Raw genomic sequence first — 20,398 nt, 5'->3', positions numbered from 1 at the left:
ATGGAGAATCCACCCCAAAACCCGTGCCGTCACAGCTGAAAACCTCAAATGCAGTTGTGCAAGCCTGCCCTGGAATTAAACTGCTCGCTGCTTTTCTTTCTGGGCATGATCCAAAGCCCACTGACTTTAATGTACTTTAGCTCAAACCTTTTATTCTGGCAGCTCATTTTGTGAGGAATGAAAAGGAGCTCAACCAAATCCACACAAAGCAATGACGCCTCTGTTACCCAGCATGTAATTAACCTCGGGAATTCACTGCTGCAGGAAGCAAGGAAAGGGGCTTGGTCGACTGGAAAAAAAAAGGTCTGTAATAACACAATGTACATCTTCAGCAGCTTATATCTTCTAAATGTTTTTGCAGCCTGGTTTTGTTAACATGGAAGAGCAAGTAATTTGGAATAATCTGTTCTGTTGAATTAGTTGGTCACAAAGGAAAAAAAGTGGTATATATACCTTTCGTATAAGGTGCCCCTTAAACAACAGAATGGTATAGCCTCGATGCTGCATGCCATACTGCTCCCTGCACTCAAGAAACTCCCACAGCCATCACGTCAACGATGATGAAATGTAACGGTGAGGGGCCTGATCGCCTCTCACACGAAGGGGCTGAGAAATGGGCACTGGTTATCAGAAAGAAAACCAAAAGCAGAAGGGGTGCAGTTGTAGGCTCTGAAATAACAAACGCTAAATGCACAGGTCAAAAACTTCCATTTTCCCCATCACCACAAACGTACAGAAAAATAAGGTGGCAGTTTCAAAACGCACTCAAACACCTTTTTCGCCTGCATGCTCCGGGTAACATTAGTCAGGCCATAAGCAGCTGCGAAGGCCTCAGAATAAGGAAGATTTGAAAACGACTGCATGTTCAAACCTCCGGGGTCGTTACGTGGCCACAGGACTTTGGGAGGGGTTGGCTCAAACCTCACACTTCAGGTCCCTCTGGGAGACGGGGGACCTGGCTACAGGGCTGCAGGGCAGAGGAGCTGGGCTCAGTCCCCTGAGCAGTTTGTGGGTTCGTAATGCAGCTTTTAATCTGGTCATCAATGGATGGCTTGCAGGTGGTTTTCTGTGAGCTCCCAAACTGGTGTTGCTGTGCTCTTGTTCATGGGTGCCCTTGTCCAGTGCCAGCTCCCAAAGCTGCAGCCGACCCTCGGCTCCACCGCTTTCCTGTCCCTGAATGTGCCCTGCGGGACGTTAATGGAAAGGGAGCACAAAAGGAGGGTGACCATGGCCGAGGCAGGCACTGAATGGCACAGCCGTGTCCCCACAGAGTGGTTTTGCCCAACCTAAGTGCTCTTCAGTGCTGCAGAGGCCCCCACTGGAAGTCCCCCAGCCCGTTGTGGGTACCGTGCTTCCAGAAGAATGAGGCTGGAGAAAGCCCGGGGCAGCGGGATGTGACTGGGGCTGTGGGGAACGTGGGCCAGAAGAGGAGGCTGAAGGGATTGCGGTGGGTTTGCCCTTGAAGCGACAGAAGGAAAACACAGACCCAAGACACAAATGCAAACGGTGGCAGCAGAGGGAGGACAAGATCCTGCTGGGGATGCACAGCATGGGTCAGCCCGGCGGTGCTCAGCCCCGGCACCCCTCCAGGCCAGGCCAGCTCCAGAGCCTTGCAGGACCTTTGTGTCAACTGAGACCACCAGAAGGAGTCAGAGGCCTGAAACAAGGGAGATCCAGGTGGGACATAAAGAAAGCTTTGGGAAAAAGGAAAGCCTCGGGATGTGCTGTTAGGGTTTCGACAGCTGCGGAAACATCGTTGGGCTGGAGTCAGGCAAGGCCACCCCTCGGAAGGGCTTCAGGAGTTGGGAGGCACTCGCTAGGTGTGCTGGCAGACCTTCCCCCCCTTCAGCTCCTGCTCTGCCCATGAATGCTGGGGGCACAGACGCTGCACCCCCTCGGCCAGCACCGGCACGGAGCAGGGGGAAGACGAGCCCTCCACGGGCAGGGACGTCGCTGCCTGGCTGCAGGACCCCCCCGCCACCGCTTTTCCTCCCCGTCCCACCGCACTGACTAATCCCGAGTCCCCCTCACCGCCTCCCTCGCCCAAGCCCCCGGGCTCCTCTCGCCGCCGCAGTTGGTGGCCCGGCGTGCGGTGCGTGGCTCTGCCTCCCCCCCAGCTTTCCAGCAACTCAGATTCCTGGCACCCGCCGCTACTACACACGTTGTCCTCTCCGCTTTGGCATTAAACGCTATTGCCACACAGACAGCCATATGCACACCCACGGCCGCAGAGGAACAGCACATACATACCTCCAGGATGGGGATGTGCAGAAAACTTTGACAATCTGTGAGCCGCAGGGAGAGCCAGCAGCGCCCGCGCCGGGAAGCACCCGGGCAGGGACCCGCGGCACGGGGTGTAGGGGCACCCGGGACGTGGCCCCACGGTGCTCCCCCTCAAAACCTTGGGGTTGTCAATGGCGAGGGGCATTTCGTATTGCATTCTGTGTCATGTTTTGCATCGTTCCCTGAAAATAAGCAGGGTCGGCACCTGCCCAGCACAGCGTGTGCCAGGTGAGCCAAGCCTGGACGTGAAGTTCTAGCTCTGATTACGTCTCCAAAACCCGTGCAACAGAACGCCAGTTAATTGCATAAGGAAGCCAAATGGAGACCTTAATATATACCACGTAACCAAGGGAACAAGCCAACAAAGCAAACGTTCCAGCATCGGAAAATTGAATACCAGTCACTCACTGACGGCAAAACCCGCCCGTGGCACCCACCGGAGCCACCACGGCCTGAATGTGCCACAGGCTGCTGTCCCTGTGCTCGCAGGGGGCACCCCGTGCTCCTCCCCAGCTTGCTTTGGGACCGTGTCCCATGCAACATGATGAGAAACTCCCAGGGATGCCCTGATTCCCCGTCCAACTCTCTGCTGAGCTCCCTCCCAATGTAAGTGCTGCCTTCCTGTTAAGGGAGGGGTGCAGACCTGACACATTTTAGCTCCTATCTGGGGCTTTTTTGGGAGATGTCTGGCTTCAGGCTTTCATGGGGGTGTCCTGGGATGTGTCCCGGGGCCATCCCTTCCTGGGCAGGGTGAGCCCACCCCACTCTGCTTTCATTTCCCTGGGTACCACCTGCAAAGCTCAAGGGGGTGTGCGGCTCAGTAGCTGTTCCCAGCACAGCCCAATCCTGAGCAGCAGCTGGTTTGTAATGGAGAAGAGTCAGGGTATTTTTTCCAAGCCCATCCCACGCAGCAAGCCCACCTGAGGCCTCAGGAAGAGGCCCCCTCTCTGGCCTTCGCTTCTCTTTCGTGTTTTGAGCAGCAGGGAAATAGTTAGCGATGATGACATTTAAATCATCAACAGAAGGCTGCAGAGTTAACACTCATTTGATAAACAGAAGAGCGCACACCTTCCAGAGCTACTGCAAGCTGTCTGCAGGCTCAGCCGGCCAACACCGCACCGTCGCACGTGGAACGCAGTTTGCAATTTGCTAGAGAGTCAGGGTTTTTTCAAAAAAAAAAAAAAAAAGGAGGCCAAATTTAGAAGGATAAGATGGGGTTCCTCAAACTAACCCAAATAGCCCAACAGGCTGCAAGAAGAATAACCCACAGGAAGAGTAATCCTCCTGCTTTCTGAGCAGGATGTGGCCCATGCCTTGCTGTTAGCACACGGTGGGGCCAGGCGCCGGCACCTCGCTTTGGTTGAGGCTGCAGGTCGGGGCACACAGCCGAGCCTTTGCCGAGCCCCACGACGGGGCTTTGCAGTGACCCTCCCTGCTCCCTGGCAGCAGTCTCTGCACACGCTGGGCAGAAATAACTTGTTTCAGCTTCAGAGAGGCAGCTCTGAAACACAGACAGCACTGCCTGCCATGGGAGCTGTCCTCCCGATGCTCCATCTACCCTCTAGGGACAGGGCGAGCAAAACACACCAGTGGATGAAATGGTGAGCGGCAACCTGGAGCAGTAGGTGGGTGCTTGTGTGAGCCCAGCTTGACTACAGTCTGCAGACTACCTATCCTTCAGGGGCTGCTTTTAATACAGAAGGAAATTGATGAGGATTTTTTTGGGGTTTTACACCCTGGGAGTGCTGGGTTTGTAGCCGTAGGCAGCATAGCTGAGCACTGGCCCCGGCAGCAAGCGGGATGCGGGGCCGCAGCTCGTACCTTGTGGTGCTGCTGGTGCCACATGCTCTTGGGGATGGAGGTGGGTGGACAGAGGGACTGAAATGTGGAGCAGACTTCTTGATAAACAGCCGGGGCCAAATTCAGCCCAGCAGCTAGTCCAATGTAATCAATGGAGCTAGAACAGGAAGGAACTAGACCACATCCATCTGTTTATCATTAAGGAAAGCATTGAATAGTTAAGTAATTAAAGACTGGAAGACGTGACATTAACCCTTCCAAATACATACTGTACCAACAGGCTTCAGCTTTTGTTTTTGTAAAAGAACTCTGTGCCAGACTTGCCACTTCACCGTGTTCTTCTGCAGAAATCCCCTGTTGTGGCTCCTTTGCCGACCTGCGGAACTGCTGAGGGGAGCCTCTGAGCTTTGTTTTCCCCGGAGCCCGGCTCCCTGGGAAGGGGGTGACAGGATGGAGCAGGGCTCGCCCTGGCTCCAAAGTGGGGCCACAGCCATGTGGGAGACATGTTCTTTGCAAGCCATTTTTTGGCACTGAGTTTCCAGCGGGGAAGGCTGGTTTCTGCACTGGTACCACACAAAGCAGAACATCCTTTGGGTGTAACTACTGGGTTCTGCCACGGCTGTACGAGGCTGCTGGGCCCAGGACCACCATCACCTTCTTCCCGAAAGCCAGGAGGCTTTGGCTCAGCATCTGAGGCACAATTAAACACTGTGTCCAGGGCTGCAGAGGGCCTGGCTGGGCTTCCCCTCCTTTTGGTAGCCCAACTGGCCCAGCACGGCTCTGATGTGCACCAAGCCTATGAGAGGCCGTGGGCTGACATCTGCAATTTGTTAGGAGGAAGGTTCGGCCACCAGAAGTAACCCACAGCCTTCCGCCTCGAGTTCAAAGGCTAACCAAGTCTAATACAAGTCCCAGTGCTGCTTCATTAACATGGAAGGCAACCGAAACTTGCTGCATCATAAGAAAAACAGGTGCAAAGCACACAGCCCTGGCAAGCCGTCAACTGAGCTCCCTTTTGGGAAGAAAATGGGAGCACCCCCGAAGCACAGAGCCAGCAGTGCAGAAATCCACGCCGACCGCCCCGCTCCCTCCATCCCCCCTGCAGGAACGATTTGCAGACGCTCTGGTGAGGGATGCAGCAGCTCGCAAACCCTCTCTGCAACGAGCCGAGGAGGAGTAGCTCTATAGCAAGCCGAGAGTGCCAAGCGCACTATGGCTGCAAACACTCCCCGTCACCAAGCGCTGCTCAGCTGCTGGCAGCCGTGGCTCTGCTCAGCGTGGCCCAGCTCCAGCGGGGCTCGGGGCTGGGATGCGCTGCGGGGACGTGGCGCAGGCCCCAGGCTCCTCTGCCACCTGGCTGGGGCCTCCCCGGGTGGAGGAGCCTTGCTGCACCGCCGAGCACCGCTTGTGGAAAAGAAGTGAAACAAAACCAGGAGACTTACAGAGAGCCCTTGTTCCAGCGAGTCTGTGTTCACGATAATGGGAGCAGGGTTGGCCTGTGGGGAGACAAAAGCGGCATGTCACCGAGCTGAGCGCCGAACCCAGCCCTTCGTGGCGCACAGCCTCGCCCGGCCATGCCACCACAGGCCCTCCAGGCCAGGCAGAAGAGGGCAGCTGAGGAAGGGCTCTGCTCTTGGCCCTCCTCCACGTGCCCAGCAGCCCTGGGATGGACGTGGGGACACAGGACGGCTGGGGGCATGGGTCCCCTCCTCAGGCCTCCCAAACACCGTGTGGCCTCGGCTGCAATGGGGGAGACAGCGAACACCAGAAACTCTCTCTCAGCCTCGGGCCAGAATCACACCAGCACCAAAATTGATGCGAAATCCACGTTGCTGAGGGATTAGGAAATAGGAGGGGTAGGGAAGGAAGTCCTTCTGCAGGCGGGATATATTGCCAGCAGACAAGCCCTGAGACCTTCAGGCACCTTGCAGCAGCTGCTGCTGCCCCTCTAAGCATGGGGAGACCACCATGGCCTGCAGAGGTGGCGGTGGTCGGACCCCCCATGTTCATTACCCCTGGGTAAAACCTCTGCTTGGTGCCCTTGGTTCTTCCTCTGCATCTCCTCACGCACACCTCCTGAGCAGATGTCACCCCTCTCTCGCAGGACACCCCCAAGTCTGTCTCCATGCCCCTCTTCACCTCTGCCACCTGGGCTCTGCCCGTTAGCTCAGTTCATAGTTCAGGAGCTCTCCTCTGGGAGCTCACGGTGGCTCCCCTGGATTCCGTGCAGCTCCTTCAGGGCTCTGAGCTGCTCCCAGCCTGACCCACTCGGCACTAACACCCCACAACTGGAGCAGCACCAGCCCCGATGCTGCTGGGGCCAAAAGATGCTGAGGAGACGGCTTCCAGAGCGGCTTTTCACATTTGGGTAGAAACCAGGCTCGGTGAGGAGGCAACAGGCAGGGGTGGGCGCAGGAGGGACACGCGTGCAGCGGCAGGAGAAGGCAGGAGGCAGGGCCGAGGCCCTGAAGGCAGGGAGGCTCCCTCGGGGGAGGCAGACAGGGCAGTGCTCCAGCACCGGGGGCTGAGGTGAAGGCTACCCTGGGGGGGTCCCGCTGTGCCGAGTCGAGCCGAGCCGTGCCCAGTCAAGCCAAGCAGTGCCGTCCTGTGCTATGCCAAGCCATGCCGGGCTGTTCCGTGCCGTGCTGAGCCATTCCGAGAGCTGTCCAGCACCACAACCTCCTGAAGGTGCTGTGCCATGCCTGCAGCGCTGCCCTTTCCCCCTGGAGCATCCCCAGCTTGGGGAGGCTTCTCAACAAGAGCGTGAGGGAGAAGTGGCTAAAGAGGAGGAATTTCAGACTAATACAAGGCCAACATTCCTCACCGGCATACACCAGCAAGTGGTGCAAAATCTGGAAGGTCGGGGGTGCGCTGGGATCATCATTCCAAGGTTTGCGTGGAAAGCAACAGCCAGAGCTGGATGGGGAAATGCTGAGAGACATGAGCTACAAGGGGACGTGAGTCCTCTGCCTTGGGGCATCACAAATATCAGTCAGGGCAAGGAGCAACTGAGTCATCGTGGAGGCTAGGGTAGCAGTTAACTGGAACCACGGACTGCCCAATACTGCGGGTTGCACGGCCCGGTGGCCTCTCTAAATCTGTGAGACTTTCTCAGGAGCAGACTACGGCCTCGCTGCCCTCCTCTGGTATATATCTCCCTGATGAAGACCCACCTCACCCCATAACCCAGCACTGCACTCCCCACCTTATCCTGCTCTAGCTGACGGTATTTCCGGACTTGGGGTTTTGTAAGCGGGAGAGTTAAGGGTCAGCTGGACTGTAGTTCTGATCTTGCCCAGAAAGGTTCTGCTCTCATAAGGATGGGAGCAGGAGGTACTTAATTTGATTTATTCAGATGCTTTCTGATCTTTCCTGCAGCTGTAACTATTGGTTACAAACCCATAGTTTTTATGGCAATTAATTCTCTAGCTCAGGCAAATATGACCACTTCCAAGCTCTCCTGCCAAACCCCTCCCACACACGTAAGAGAATCACAATTTTCAGGTCCAATGTCTTGGGATCTCCATGGCCCAGAAGCAGTGTTAAGCTGGGAATATCCCCTCTCTGGCAGTACACAGTCCTTGTATTTAATCCAGATAATTTGTGAGATAGCATATATTAAACCTGGCACTGGCTTTTATTAGTCCCCAGTGCAATTCTAGGAAGGGATTCCACATTTCAAGGCAAAAAAGCAGCACTTCTACTGCCAGCAATTAACAAACGGTGGATGTTTGAACCTTGGTGTGCCAGAGGCCAGCTCTTATTAGATGAGTTTCCAGGAAGGATGCAGAAGAGGCAGCCTAAGTAAATGCAGTCCATCACGTGCCCCCTGATTTATGACATGAATTCAACCCCACAAATGATGCTTTGGATCCCTCCCAGGGAGAAGTGCTCTGTATGATAATGTTATAGAGGCGTTTGCAGGTCCAGCCTGAGTCTTCCAGTGAGCCCCACTGCAGTCTCTTTGTTGAATTACTAATAGCCCACAAATCACACATCGCATTGCCTCACTCACACAGCGGTGAGCCCTAAGGACATATTTTGTCTAGCCTGCTCGCTGCGCACTGAGCATCCTTTGCAGCCATTCCACACTAGTGATTTTTACATCTCAGAATACTGCTAGGAGCACAATTTCCCACTCAGGCTCCAGATGGGACCCAGGAGATGCTGAATGAGAGTGGCTGCTTAAAACGAAGTCGCACATGGTCAGAAGGAATTCAGACCAGGAAATCCCCGTTTGCCTCCTGTGGCCAGCTATTCCAGCTACTACGAGAAAGGTGATTGGATTTTAGCTCTGACTTCCACTTCCAAATATCCCAACATTTGCACCTTGCCTGGTAGCATAGGCTCCACTTCTCTAGGCCCCAGTGACCAGGGAAATCTTGAATCCTGACCTTCAAACCTCACCCCCCTTCAACGCTATTCCCTTCAGCTCCTGTTGCTGCCCAGATTTTCCCAACAGCTGTCCTCTGCCTCGCTGGCTTTGTGCCTAGATCAATCTCTCTGCATATGTGCGGTGACCCCCCTCACTCCCCAAGGTCCTCCTTGAGTCCCACCTTCCCCGCAGCCTTCAGACACTGAGCCGCAGGATCCGTGCAGCTTCTGCCTGGTGGAGGAAGGCCAGGGCACCTCCAGCTCCACTGGGCTTCGGTGGTCATCCTGCCGTGTGGTGAACGCCACAGGGCTTGGACCTCTTTTCACTTGTAAACCGCCAAGCACCAGCAGGGCTTGGTAAATAATAATAGTGTGATGAAGCGTTTTAGACGGAAGAGATCTGACAGCCCCCATTGAATGTGACCTGAATGCACAGCCCTGTTCCCTCTCCTCCCTGCATGCAGCAACCCCCTGCTCCTTAGGGCATAAATTACTTACCGTTCCCTATAGAATTGAGGGCATGGTTAATTCACCAGCATGTTCCTGCTGCCCAGCAAAAAAAATAACGATGATCTCTCTCCTGCTCTGGCTAGCAGAGGGCTTGGTAAATGTGCCTGCCTGATGGAGGAAGGCAGAGGCTTGTCAGCCCAGGGGCACTAGTGCCAGTCACCAGTGGGCAGTCAAGCTCCAGGTATTTTTAGTGCATCACCCCTTTGCCTCCGTTTCTATTGGTATCATCTGCTGGGACGAAGGTAGGATTTGCAAAACGTGACAATTTTCCAAAACTTCCAACTGAAAGAAAAGCTGCAATTAAATGCAAATGGAGGAGGATTGTTAGCGTGCTACAGAGGGAGCAAGGCTCATCCTGCAGCATTCCCACGAGGACTGGGTCGGTTCTGAACTGGAAGCCCAAGCTGTTCTCTCCATGCTGATATCCCCAAGATTTGCATCAGGTTCACATCCTCCGCAGATCTGGCACAGGGGCTGGCCTGCAGAGGTCAGGAATTATGTACCTCCTCCAGACAAAATAAATGTGCTGCAGACCGCTGAGACCTGCTGCAACTGGATTGTGCCCACACACAAACCCATCTCCATCTCAACCAGCAACAGGGCTGAAGCAGGAGCCTCCAGAGCTGACAAATTCATGTCTGGATGCACAGAGCTGGTCCCTGCAGGAGGCCCGCGTGCCCTGGGTGTCACGCACAAAGGGATCCGCAACACAGAGCGAATATTTGCTACTCTCAGCTCGTGCATAAGTAGCCAAGCACTAACTTATCTGCTTGATTTTTGCAACGTTCCCAGATTGGATCAGAGTGAAAAGTCTATCTGCCTTTTAATATCCTTTCCTTTATATCATCTCAGGTATAATAGCAACACTCAGAAGGAAATGGCTCTGGAGATAAGTGGAATCCAGTCTTTACATCCTTTTAAAAGCTCTCAGGGGCAGAGACCAAGTGGGGAGATGCCCAACAGAAGCATCTGAACCGGGTGGACATGCGGGGCCAGGCTCCATCTGCTTTGTGTTTTTTTTTTGTTGCTGTTTTTTCTTTTTTTAAGGGTGTAAAATCTTGGTGAAAGCTGTGCATGTGCAGCGTGGAGAACAGCTGCTGCAGGGCAGGGCCCTGCTGTGAGCACGCAGGTCCTGGCACTGACGGATGCCGGGGAGCGGTGTCGGCGCGGGATGCACGGGGAGCGGGGTCACGCCGTGCAAACCCACGGACTTCCCAGGAGCGAGCCCAGGTCCCGGCGGCGCAGCACAGCCGGTGAGCCCGCGCTCGCCGCGGCTCACCCTGATCAGCGCTGACACGCTCATCTGTTTTGCGCCAGGCATTCCTGCCCTCCACGCAGACACTGCCTTTCCCAGCACCAACAGAGAGCCCAAACCTGTAGCTGCCAAAAACATCGTCTCCCAAAGCATCTGAGATGACACGGTTGTTCCACAGACACCCAGGTGTCGCTTCCAAGCTCAGCACAGGACACACACCTGATGCAAGAGGCTCCCCAAAGCCACCTCACAGCCTTCCCAACAAGAAATGATGCTCAGCGCATCACTCCCTGGAATGAACGCTGGCTCCGTGGTAACACATGGGTTCTTCCTACCTCTCAATACCAAATCCACGCTTTGGTCTTCCTACTCCTCCACTTCTTAATGGAAGAGGTAACAAACTGCTGCCAGGGGCTGTCCCCTTCTCACAGCTCTCTATGACCACCTGGTTTTGCCTTCTCTCCACACTGTGGCCGGAGCTGAGCTCTGCTTGGGAGCATCAGAGGGCTGCAACCACCCCAGTGCAAGACGGATGAGCCGAGGGGTAGGATGAGGGAAAGAAAACGGGCTGAAACCTTCTGGAGGCTGAAGAATTTCATGGCCAGAGATGAATCTCCCTTCCTTTTGACCAGACTAGACAAAATAACTCTTTTTGCACTTTGTTTTGCCCACTGGCTGTCACTCCTTGGGCTGGCTCCCCCTGAGCCTTTGCCATAACACCCCAGCAGCATGCAGCATGCCCTGTCCGGCCGCCTGCTCCCCACCCACCCGTGCTGGGCTCCCAGCCAGCGCCGTGCGCAGGCGGTGACACCAGACGTCCCCTCCAGGCTGCGTCAGGGACATTTCGCAGCTTGGTCACTTCGGTGGCGTGAGCAGCCCCCGCCCCGTGCTGCGCCTCGGCACGGGTTCAAAGCACCACGGGCACCCTGGAGATGGGGAGCGCCGGCAGAACTTGAAAGCTCCGTGGTCACAAGGATCGTTGGCAAAGCCACTGAAGTGCCCAGAGTTTAATGCGAACACAAGCAGCTACTGAGGGTTTAATCTTTGTTTTGGTGCTTTTCTTTCCCCCATTTTTTTTTTTAAAGACTACACTTAAATAGGGACTGGAAAAAGCCTTCACTCAGTGGGAAAGGAAGAAAGCTTCCCCAGACAGGAGCTCTGTGGAGTTTAAGTTTCCATTTAGAAGCCATTAAGGCCAGTGTGTTCATGCTTGAAAGTTAGACATCCTGTTCCAGGCTCAGACCGCTAAAATAAGTGACCCAATTTGCAGAGGTGCTGGGCTCCAATCGCTTCCTTCTGACCTGATGTTGCCAAATAAAAATGACTCTATTCCTTTTTGCAGAGGGAGAATTATTATCATCTGAAAAACCTGCATGCCTCCCCCCTGACAAATGCAAATATACAGGGGAAGAAAGAGTGAAGAAAGGACGGTATTAAAGATTTCTTTGGGTTTCAAATATCCTGCTTTTTTCTCTAAGTTCCAATGCACGCCTAGGTACAAAATTTCAATAAACTTGTTTCTGTGCTGCAAAAGCAAACCAAGATCCATCACCACGGCCTCAAACTAAATTACAGTTAATATGAAGGCAACAAGAGGGTATTCAGGTCCCAGGGTGCTATGAAGTGCCACATGTCACCAAAAATAATTACAACCCCTGAACAGTCCCTCAGCGAGCCCTGCTCAAATGAGCTTCTGCAGACGAAACTGTGAACCGCATTTCAAATTCAGGTATTCTGAGCTTGTTAAATGCTCTGTTAAAGCCTTTTCTCTCCACATTACTGATACACGTTCATAGCATATTGCTGGAGTTACAAGTGCCCTTGAGGGATCCCCACATCGTCCCGTGTTTGCATGTGCTCCAAACAGCCACGAGCGCTTGCACGCCCTGTGCCGCTCACAGCACCCTCACTGCCTTACAGGCGGAGCGAGGGTTAAGCTGATTCCCAAATTGCAGCCGGGATGCTGAGCCAGGGACACGCTGTCCCTCCGGGGCTGCCCCAGCACGCCCAGCTCCCCCACCCCAGAGCAGACCCGTGCCGGATCCGCTCTCCTCTGGGGACTGGAGACCAGGACCCCTCGGGAGGGCATCCTGCCTGGGGCTGAGCGCCGCAGTGCCCGGCACGCAGCCACGGCTGATTGCGGCCTGATTAGTCTTAATCACTTCCTCTCTCTAAATGAGCATCCGCAGCGAAGGAAGGAGCGGAAGCTCCTCCGATCATGGCAGATTGTGTGCAGAGGGCCTCACCCGAGTGAGGTGGCTCTCTGGGGATGGCCACAGCTTCTGCTTCGCTCCCACCTTCCCACCCAGGGTACCAAGATGGATGGACGGATGGACAGACGGACAGATGGACGGGTGGACGGGTGGATGGATGGATGGATGACCCAGAGTTTGCCTCTCACGCCAAGCCCCCACAGACCCCTCCCTGCTTCAAGCACGCCCTGAGACCAGCCGGCAGAGCCCCACCACGACCCCAGAGATGGCCAGGAATGGACGGGGCAGGTCCCACCACATCACTAACATCGAAGCCAAGGGGGAAGAGACCGTCTGAAAGCACAGTGCACAGGGGGGAACCCTCCGGCAGGGGAGGCTGACGTCTTCCTACCACCACCACGTTCCTCATGAGGAGCCATTTCCTCCACACTGGCCACGTCCCTGCTGGAAGCTGCCTGTCCTTGGCCTGGCTGCCTCACCACAGCGCTCTCCCCTTCCTCCTCCCCCAGCAACACAGCAGGGCCGCGTCTTCCTATTTCCAGTGGGTACCTCCCTCTTCCTCCACGCTGTGCTGATGGGATCTCTCCCACCTGCGTGGCTTCAGACTCGGCCTTCACAGCAGCAGCCGCATCTCTGCCACAGCCAGTTTGGGCCTAAGCTCTGCCGCTTCTCTGATGCTCTCGGGTGAGAGCAGGACACGGGACGCTCAGGGTGGGTGAGGGGATCAGTCCGAGCCAGCACGCGGGTGTTCAGGAATACCACTCCCAGGAGACACAGAGAGAAGGGAGGTGACCCCGGGAATGACCTGAGAAAGTGTTGGCGGGACCATGTTACTGGCTGGGTGGCAGGAAAAGAAGGTCCAGATCATCAGAAACAGCGGCTGCCTCAAAGGTCTGCGGGGTGAGGGGCCGGGCTGGTGGTGGGGCACGGTCTGGGGGAAGGAGAGCAGCTCGGTGCCTGGTTACAGCCACCCGAGTCGGTGGTGACGGCAGGATCACCAGACGGAGATGCCCGAGAAACAAGCTGAGAGGTGAAATCAGATGGAAGGAGATATATTAGGAACAGACACGCAGATTTACACATCGTGAGTGAGGAGGTGATAAGCGGGTCCGTGGGAAGGGAATGAAACTCTCGCGAGGGAGTGGGGTGCGATGAGGAGCGGTGGAGAGGGAAGACCCTGCGGGACTCCGGCTGCCAAGAGGACAGGCGGGGACAGCCGCCGGAGGTGGCGGGGCGGCCGGGGGACAGCCAGCGACCGCAGCGCGGGGCCGAGCGGGCGGACGGGGTCGGGCACCGAAACGCCCCGCTGAGCGTGAGGGAGGCAGGCACGAAATGCAAGTTTCACTACAGTTGTATCTACATTTAGGTTGCCAAAAATACCTCTGGCAGATTGGATGTCTTTAATTAAAAGGATGTCTCCTGTCTCCCGGCGTGACGCAGAGCTCGCCCTGCTCACGGGGCTCTGCACGGACACCGCGGGGGCCGTCCCGCGGGGCTGCTCATCCCTGCCGTGTCCCCCCGCACCCTGCCAGTGCTGGGCAGGCCAGCGGCAGCACTTTCCCCAAATGCTCCCTCGTGGCACGGGCACAGAGCACAGGAGGAAAACTGACCCCCCCCTTCCTGTTTTGGCTTCTCTCCTTCCCTCCTTCCTCCCCTCCAAACACGGAGAACGCCTTCCTCCTTTCTCCTCCTCCACCTTCGAGTGCAAAGATTTAGCTAATTTCTTCTATGAATAGCACATGAGTAGCCATAGCAACATCACCCTGCCAACCTCACCACCTCCACTGCCTCCGTGTCCCCGGCACCCCGTTCCTCTCACCCTCCCTCGCACCTCCCCAGGGAACATCTGGGGCTCCAGCCCTTTCCCACGAAGCCACCCGCACTTGGCTCCCCGCCTGCCCCTCAGCGCTCACCCTCTTTCCCTCCAGCCCTGCCTGCCCATCGCTCAGAAACCCGGCCTGGCCACCACGTCCTCGCCGGGTGAAGGCCAGCTCCCCCCCAAGGCTCTTCCCCCCCCTCCATTTCCTACGCCCCAGGAGCCTCAAATCTTTGCTGCGCCCAGCCAGAGGCTGTGCGAGGGCTGCTGCTTCCGCCAAGACTGTGCCCACCTCCTCCAGGTGATTCCCCAGCGCACGGGAGGAACTATAACAAGCAATGTTTGTGCGTGGAAAAACACCGCCTTCGGTGACACATTCGCAGCCCCAGACAGGCAGCGAGGTCCTTTCTCCCTCCTCCACCTGCCTGGCCACAAAACGCCTCCACCCAGGAGGCCCACGAAAGCCTGGTGTGGCCCCGAGCTGGTCAGGGACTCCCCGCGGTGCTGCTCTGACCCACCCCGCATCCCCCCGGCCCCGGGGGAGGGAGGACGGGGGACAGCAGGGCATCGCCGTGTGCCCGCAGGGAGGGCACCTCTGGCCGAGCAGGGCCGGGAGAGCCGGGGCAGCCTCCAGGGGCGGAGGGCACTTCCCAGCCACCCACCCCACGCAACCTTCAGCCGTGCCCTTCCCAGAGGGGAGGTGCGCATGCCCAGGGCACCCCAAATACGCAAAAAAAGGCTGATGAACCCCTCTGGAGCCCCATATTGGGTCCTGTTCCGGCACCAGCTTGGCACTGGGGACCCGGGGTGAGACAAGCCGTGGGGTTGGACCTTTCCCTGGCAAGGTGCCGGCTGCCTCACCCCGGCACAGGGAGCAGCCCCGGAGAAGGGGCTCGAGCACGGCCGAGCATCTCAGCGCTGCGCTCCTGAGCAGCCGTGGGCGTCACTGTGCGGGGAGAGGAGGGGTTTGGAGCACTTGGCTCCTCCAGCCGCTGCGCATCAGCGATGCTTCCCTGGATCGCGCTGCCATGCCTCCCCCAAAGCGGGGAGTCCTCCTCTCACCCCAGTCCGGTGGTGGTGGTGGGGGGGGGAGTCGTGTCACCCACCAGTGAGCGAGGGGGGACGGGGAGGGCGCAGGGCTGGATGGAGGGACGGAGAAGGAAACAATGGAGAGCAGCGATGGCAGCAAGCACGGGGAACGTGAAGCAATAAACAGTGAGATAAGGGAGAAGAAATGGAAGGGATCTCCGAAGGGAAAAAGGAGGAGGGAAGAAAAGCGAAGCAAAAAGAAATGAGAAACCCAGAGCGGAGAGATTTCCTCTCTCCCTGTGGTCAGGATTAGGGGTTCTCAGTTACTGGCATTGCCTGAGCAAGCTAATTTGTGTCCTGGGGAAGGGGAGAGGCAGAAGGAGAGGAACGACGCGCTGCCGGCAGTGGGAGGAGGTGCGGGTTGATGCTGGGACTGTGCTGTGTGCTGGGCACGTGTGGGCACAGCTCACACGCCGTGGGGCTGTGCACAGGGTCTGCGAGTACGCATGATGGCAGCAACACACACCGCCACATGCAACCGTGAGCATGTTCCCCGTGTCAGAGCATCTGCACACGCGGCTGCTCCAGCACACGCGCTGGCTGTGCACCCTCCTCTGCTTGCACGCATGGGAGAGGAGAAAAAGGCTTGAACGGGGGGGTGGCGAAGCTCCCAGGGAGGTGAGCAGGTCCTCGCTTTGATGGGGAAGCCTCTTGGCCCTGCTCTGCCTCCTCGCCGCTCTGCCTGCTCCCACCTCTGCTGCTGGAAGTGCTTCCAGGGACAGGGACACCGCTTAAAGGGGCAGCCCTGAACAATGGCAGCCTTGCCTCTCCCCGGCGCTCTCCAGGTCTGAGGGGCTGCCTCCTCGTCTCCAGCAAAGCACAGCAGCTTCGCACCCGGCACCCGGCCAATTTCCACCCCCCGGAGCATGACATCTCCTGGCCCCCTGGAGCCAAAACCCTCGGCCAGGTGCAAGCACGGCTCGGCTGTTCCCGTTTCACCACCTTTTGTCCCTCTGCCCACGGCCAGACCGGGAAGAACGTGGATTCCTGATGGCTCAGACACTTTGCACCCTTGGATCAGAAGGGGAACAGTGCCGAGGCATTTGCTGCAAAGCTTTACTCATTGCATACATTTGCTACACACCAGGGAGCAATCCTGCCTTCTCTGATACAGGCAGTGCACATACCACACACGTCATATTATACATGCAGACCCCGCTATGCTCACGTAGCCTCGCACGCTGGCATCCTCTGTCGCTTGCAATGCAGCGAGGAGGCTTTGATTTTCATCTTTTAAGGCTAAGGCTGAGCAGAGATTCCCTACGTGGACTTTGGGACCAGCCCAAGCCCTGGGGCTCTGTGGCAGCACCACAAAGACAATGATTTCTCTCCCACCACTGCAATGCACGAGGGGCTCCCCTGCCCAGCCGGCCACGGCAGTGCTGCAGCTGGCATCGCTTCCCTCCCAGCCTGCTTGCAGTCATCTCACCAGCAGCTCTGGGCCAGACCTTTCCTGCAAGCAGGAGAGGAAAGGAAAGGAGGGAGCAGACCGGCTCCAGTCCCCTGCTCCTACCCAGTTCCCAGAGCTCACCGCACTGGATGGAGCGAAGGAAAGAGATAGCAAAGGAAAGATGAAAACCGCTTGCCAGAACCAGCAGGCGAGAGAGAGATGAGACTGATTTTGATGCAAAGAGTGGCAGAGAAGCAGAGAGAAACCAGAAGCAGGTTTATAGCGAGGTAGCCGGGGTTTTGGGTGCTTTCTGTAAACATCTTCTGAGCGTATCAGCTTGGAATCAGATTATTTTGACCAGAGCTACAGACTCAGACAGTAATGAAGAAAAACACGGAAAGGGAAGAAGAGGGTTGTGTTTTCCGAGGGGAAAGGAGGAGAGAATTCCCATTGATTCCTGTGTGTCTGCCTGCTACTGCATCTTGAAATAATAATTAGAAGGATCAATAAGAAATCATGTGAGGCTTGAAGATAATGAATGAAAGAGGCAGAAGAAGCAAACTGAAATGCCTTTCTTTAAAGCAGGGTAAATTGTTTTTCAGGCAGGGTCTAGCCTCCATTTTAATGCTTTGCAAACAGCTCCAACCATTTTCTGAGCTGGCTTGTGGGTTCAAAACAAGACTGGTCTCTCCATTTAGAGGAGAAAGAGAGAGAGAGAGCCTGAGAATGGGTCCTGGAGGAGAACACTAATAAAATGAACGTGTGTGGGAAGAAATGGAGGCAGTGAAATGGGGCAGAAAGCACACAGCATGCCGGCGATCAGAGAAGGGTTACGTAATAATCTATGGGAGCAGGGACGTAGCAGCAGAGCGAGGAATCCACAACTCAACGGAAAAAAGCGGGTGCCGGTTTGGGAGCGCTGGCAAGCGGCACCGAGAGCCCACGAGGCTGCCCGGCGGGCAGCGTGCCCCACGCCTGCTAAGCACAGCGTGATGAGACGCCCTCGACGCCACCGGAGCTTCAGGCGACGGCGGCACGGGGAGCGTCGAGGATGTCGGGTGGGCGCCGAAAACCATCGCGCCCGACGCCCGCCCGGTGCGTGGCGAGACCCCTGGGAGGAGGCACAGGTGCGCGACCCCTGCGCTGGGCAGCACCGCGGCGGCCGGCCCGAGCCATGGTGGCGGCCAAGCCAAGGGACGCTGGCGACGATGACGGCCAACCGGAGCCACCGCCACGGCGGCCGCCCGCGACCGCCCCGCGGGTGCCGGCGCGCCCCGGCACGGCCCCGCCGCCCTCCCCGGGGAGCCCCCCGGCGGCCCGCCCGCCCCGTCCCCACCGACCCCCGCCGGGGAGCGTGGCCCCGGGGCTGGCCCGTACCTGCTCGTACCAGTCGCGGCTCGAACACGTGCACTCGGGCCACCAGCCCGGGCCGCTGCCGTTCACCTTGGGCGCGCTCTTCCCCGGCGGCGGCGGCGGCGGCTTGAGCGCGGCGGCGTCGCGGGCGGGGGGCCCCAGCTTGGCCTTGCCGCGGGCGGCGGGCGCGGCCCCCCCGGGCGCCGGCAGGGTCTGCGAGCCGTAGCCCCCGTAGCCGTACTGCTCGTGCTGCCACTCGCCGTAGGAGGGGGGCTCCATGCGCCGCAGGGCCGCCATCCGCGTCACCTCGTAGCACTCGGGGCACTTGCAGCAGTGGTGGTGCTTGTGCATCGCTGCCCTACACCATAGAGCCGGCAGGGTGGGAGGGGGGGAGGGAGGGAGGGAGGGACGGAGGGAGCGGGGGGCGGCGCGGAGCGATGCGCGCACGGAGGGAGGGAGCGGGGAGGGCGCGGGGAGGGATGCTCGGGGGGCGGCAGCGGCCCCCGCCCCGCTCCAGGCGCCTCCTCGCCCCCGGGCCCCGCGGGAGGCGAGCGGGGGGCGGTTACGGCGCGGGCAGCTCCGCGGGGCCGCGCCGCCCGCAGCTCCGCTCGGGCTCGGGGGCGCTCGGCTGCATGGGGAGGCTCGGCCCGGCACGGCTCGGCCCGGCACGGTTCGGCTCGGGAGCGCGGAGCGCGGCACCTGCGGCGGCGCCGAGCATCCTCTGCCTCCCCCCCCCACCACCACCCCCGCCCCGGCCCCGCTCCCCGCCAATCTGCGCCGCGGAGCCTCCGCGCACCGCCCCGCACCGCCCCGCACCGCCCCCGGAGCGCCGGTGGGGGTGAGGCGGGGGACGAGGGGGCGCCGCGGCCGCGCTGCCCGCACCCACCGGGGCCGCTTCTTCCCCTCGGGCGGCCCTGCCAAAACCCGCCCGCGACCGGCAAACCCGGGAGACGTCCTTCCGTGGGGCGCCGTGCGGGAATCCGGGAGGAAGGGAAAGCCTTCGCTCGACGGTGTCACGCATCACCTGCGGCCGCCCTCACCCCGAGCCCATCCCCAGCTCCGGACAACATGGGTGCTGCCGGCGCGCCAGCCCTGCCGGCCCTGTGGTTCCCACCCGGAGGGGTTCACTTCACACCGGCCGTGATCCGCCCCGGAGGACGAAATCCTTTTTCCAGACCCGAGCGACGGTCACCAGCCCGGCAGCAGCTCTGCCACATCCCCACCTCAGCTCCTTCCTCCCCCTGCTTTGTTACCGCACGCTCCAGCACAACGCCCTGGGGGCACCACCATTGCCACAGGCATGCTTGCGGTGCAGAAACTCCGAGGGCTTTCGCTGGGCCTTCCAAATACTGCCATCAGGGACGATGAAAGTGCAGTGTTTGGGGCCGCAGCAATCCTCGTGTGTGCAGCAGGGCGAGGACACTACTCCCAGCATAGCTCAGCAGCCCCTCGCCTCTGGCACAGAAGTGCAGAACAGTCACCGAGGCAAACTGAAGGACAGAAAGAAAGACCACTGCAAAAAAAGCATACCTGACCAGTTAGGAGAACCTGAACCTGGCTTTCTGTTCCTTAACAGTTGTAATAAACACTGGGGTGGGTGGAGAATTATTTGAAGAAATAGTACAAAACCCTCTGGAAGATCAGAGGGACGAAAGGAGTGTATCAGGGCTCATGCAGGGCACAGGTAAAGGAGTAAGACAAGCAGGAGGGGTGCACAAGTTGGTCCATAAGATGTGGTTCAACACCCCGATTCAGGCTGCAAGATCTATGGGCTCCTACTGGCCTCCGTGAGGCTGGCCCAGCTCACAGGTGGAGGAAGCACAAGTGGGTCAAACGCATGCCCCTGCCTGCGCCTTGTTTCTTTAGTTCTTTAAGCCCCATTGCAGAAATCCTGCACTTTACTAAGGCAGACAGAAGAGCTCCTGCAGTGTTTTCTCCCAAGTAGCCAAGTGCAACGCTTGCTTCTGGGTGAAGGGAAGAGGGCAGAAGACACCCCCGTGAGATCCACGTTGTCCCAGAAGCCCCAAGCACCACGCAGCGCAGAGCCCGTCCTCTCCAGCACCGGCTGCACCTCCTTGCCTCTGGGCTGCTCAGGTTACCTCCGTCGCAGGACGGACGCTACAGTCATGCGCTGCTCTGTGCTTAATGACACGGAGCTGTGCCGTGTCTCGAACAGGCTCACGCGGAAATTCCCCTGGCGCTAAGTTTCGGACAGCCATCATGTCCCCAGACAAGCAAGTCTGTCGAGCTCTCAGAAAGCAGGTCTGCGGGTGAGGCTCACCCTGCTGCTCCCAGGGGCTCTCGCTGACATACAG

General features: G+C 58.0%; 1 protein-coding gene across 13 annotated transcripts in view; it reads right to left on the bottom strand.

Annotated features, from left to right (window-relative positions):
- The window catches only part of DLG3 (discs large MAGUK scaffold protein 3), a 77,018-nt gene that overhangs the window by 35,120 nt on the left and 21,500 nt on the right, over window positions 1-20,398 (bottom strand). For 8 of the 13 annotated variants that reach the window (XR_013939042.1, XM_080554532.1, XM_080554536.1 and 5 more), the window contains one exon: window positions 5,526-5,579. The exons of 1 other annotated variant lie outside the window; for it this stretch is intronic. Coding sequence is in view for 10 of the 12 variants with exons in the window: in XM_080554532.1 (XP_080410658.1) it covers window positions 5,526-5,579 (54 nt within the window). In the remaining 2 variants the exon portion in view is untranslated. Of the gene's footprint in view, window positions 1-5,525; window positions 5,580-18,107; window positions 18,456-20,398 lie in introns of those variants that run through there. 4 more of the 13 variants (XM_080554534.1, XM_080554525.1, XM_080554537.1 and 1 more) reach the window with 4 other exon arrangements.

Source organism: Anser brachyrhynchus (assembly GCF_964034855.1).
Source record: "Anser brachyrhynchus genome assembly, chromosome: 13".
Taxonomy (NCBI): domain Eukaryota; kingdom Metazoa; phylum Chordata; class Aves; order Anseriformes; family Anatidae; genus Anser; species Anser brachyrhynchus.
Note: the sequence above shows the minus strand (reverse complement) of the source record. Positions and strands in the feature narration are given on the sequence as shown.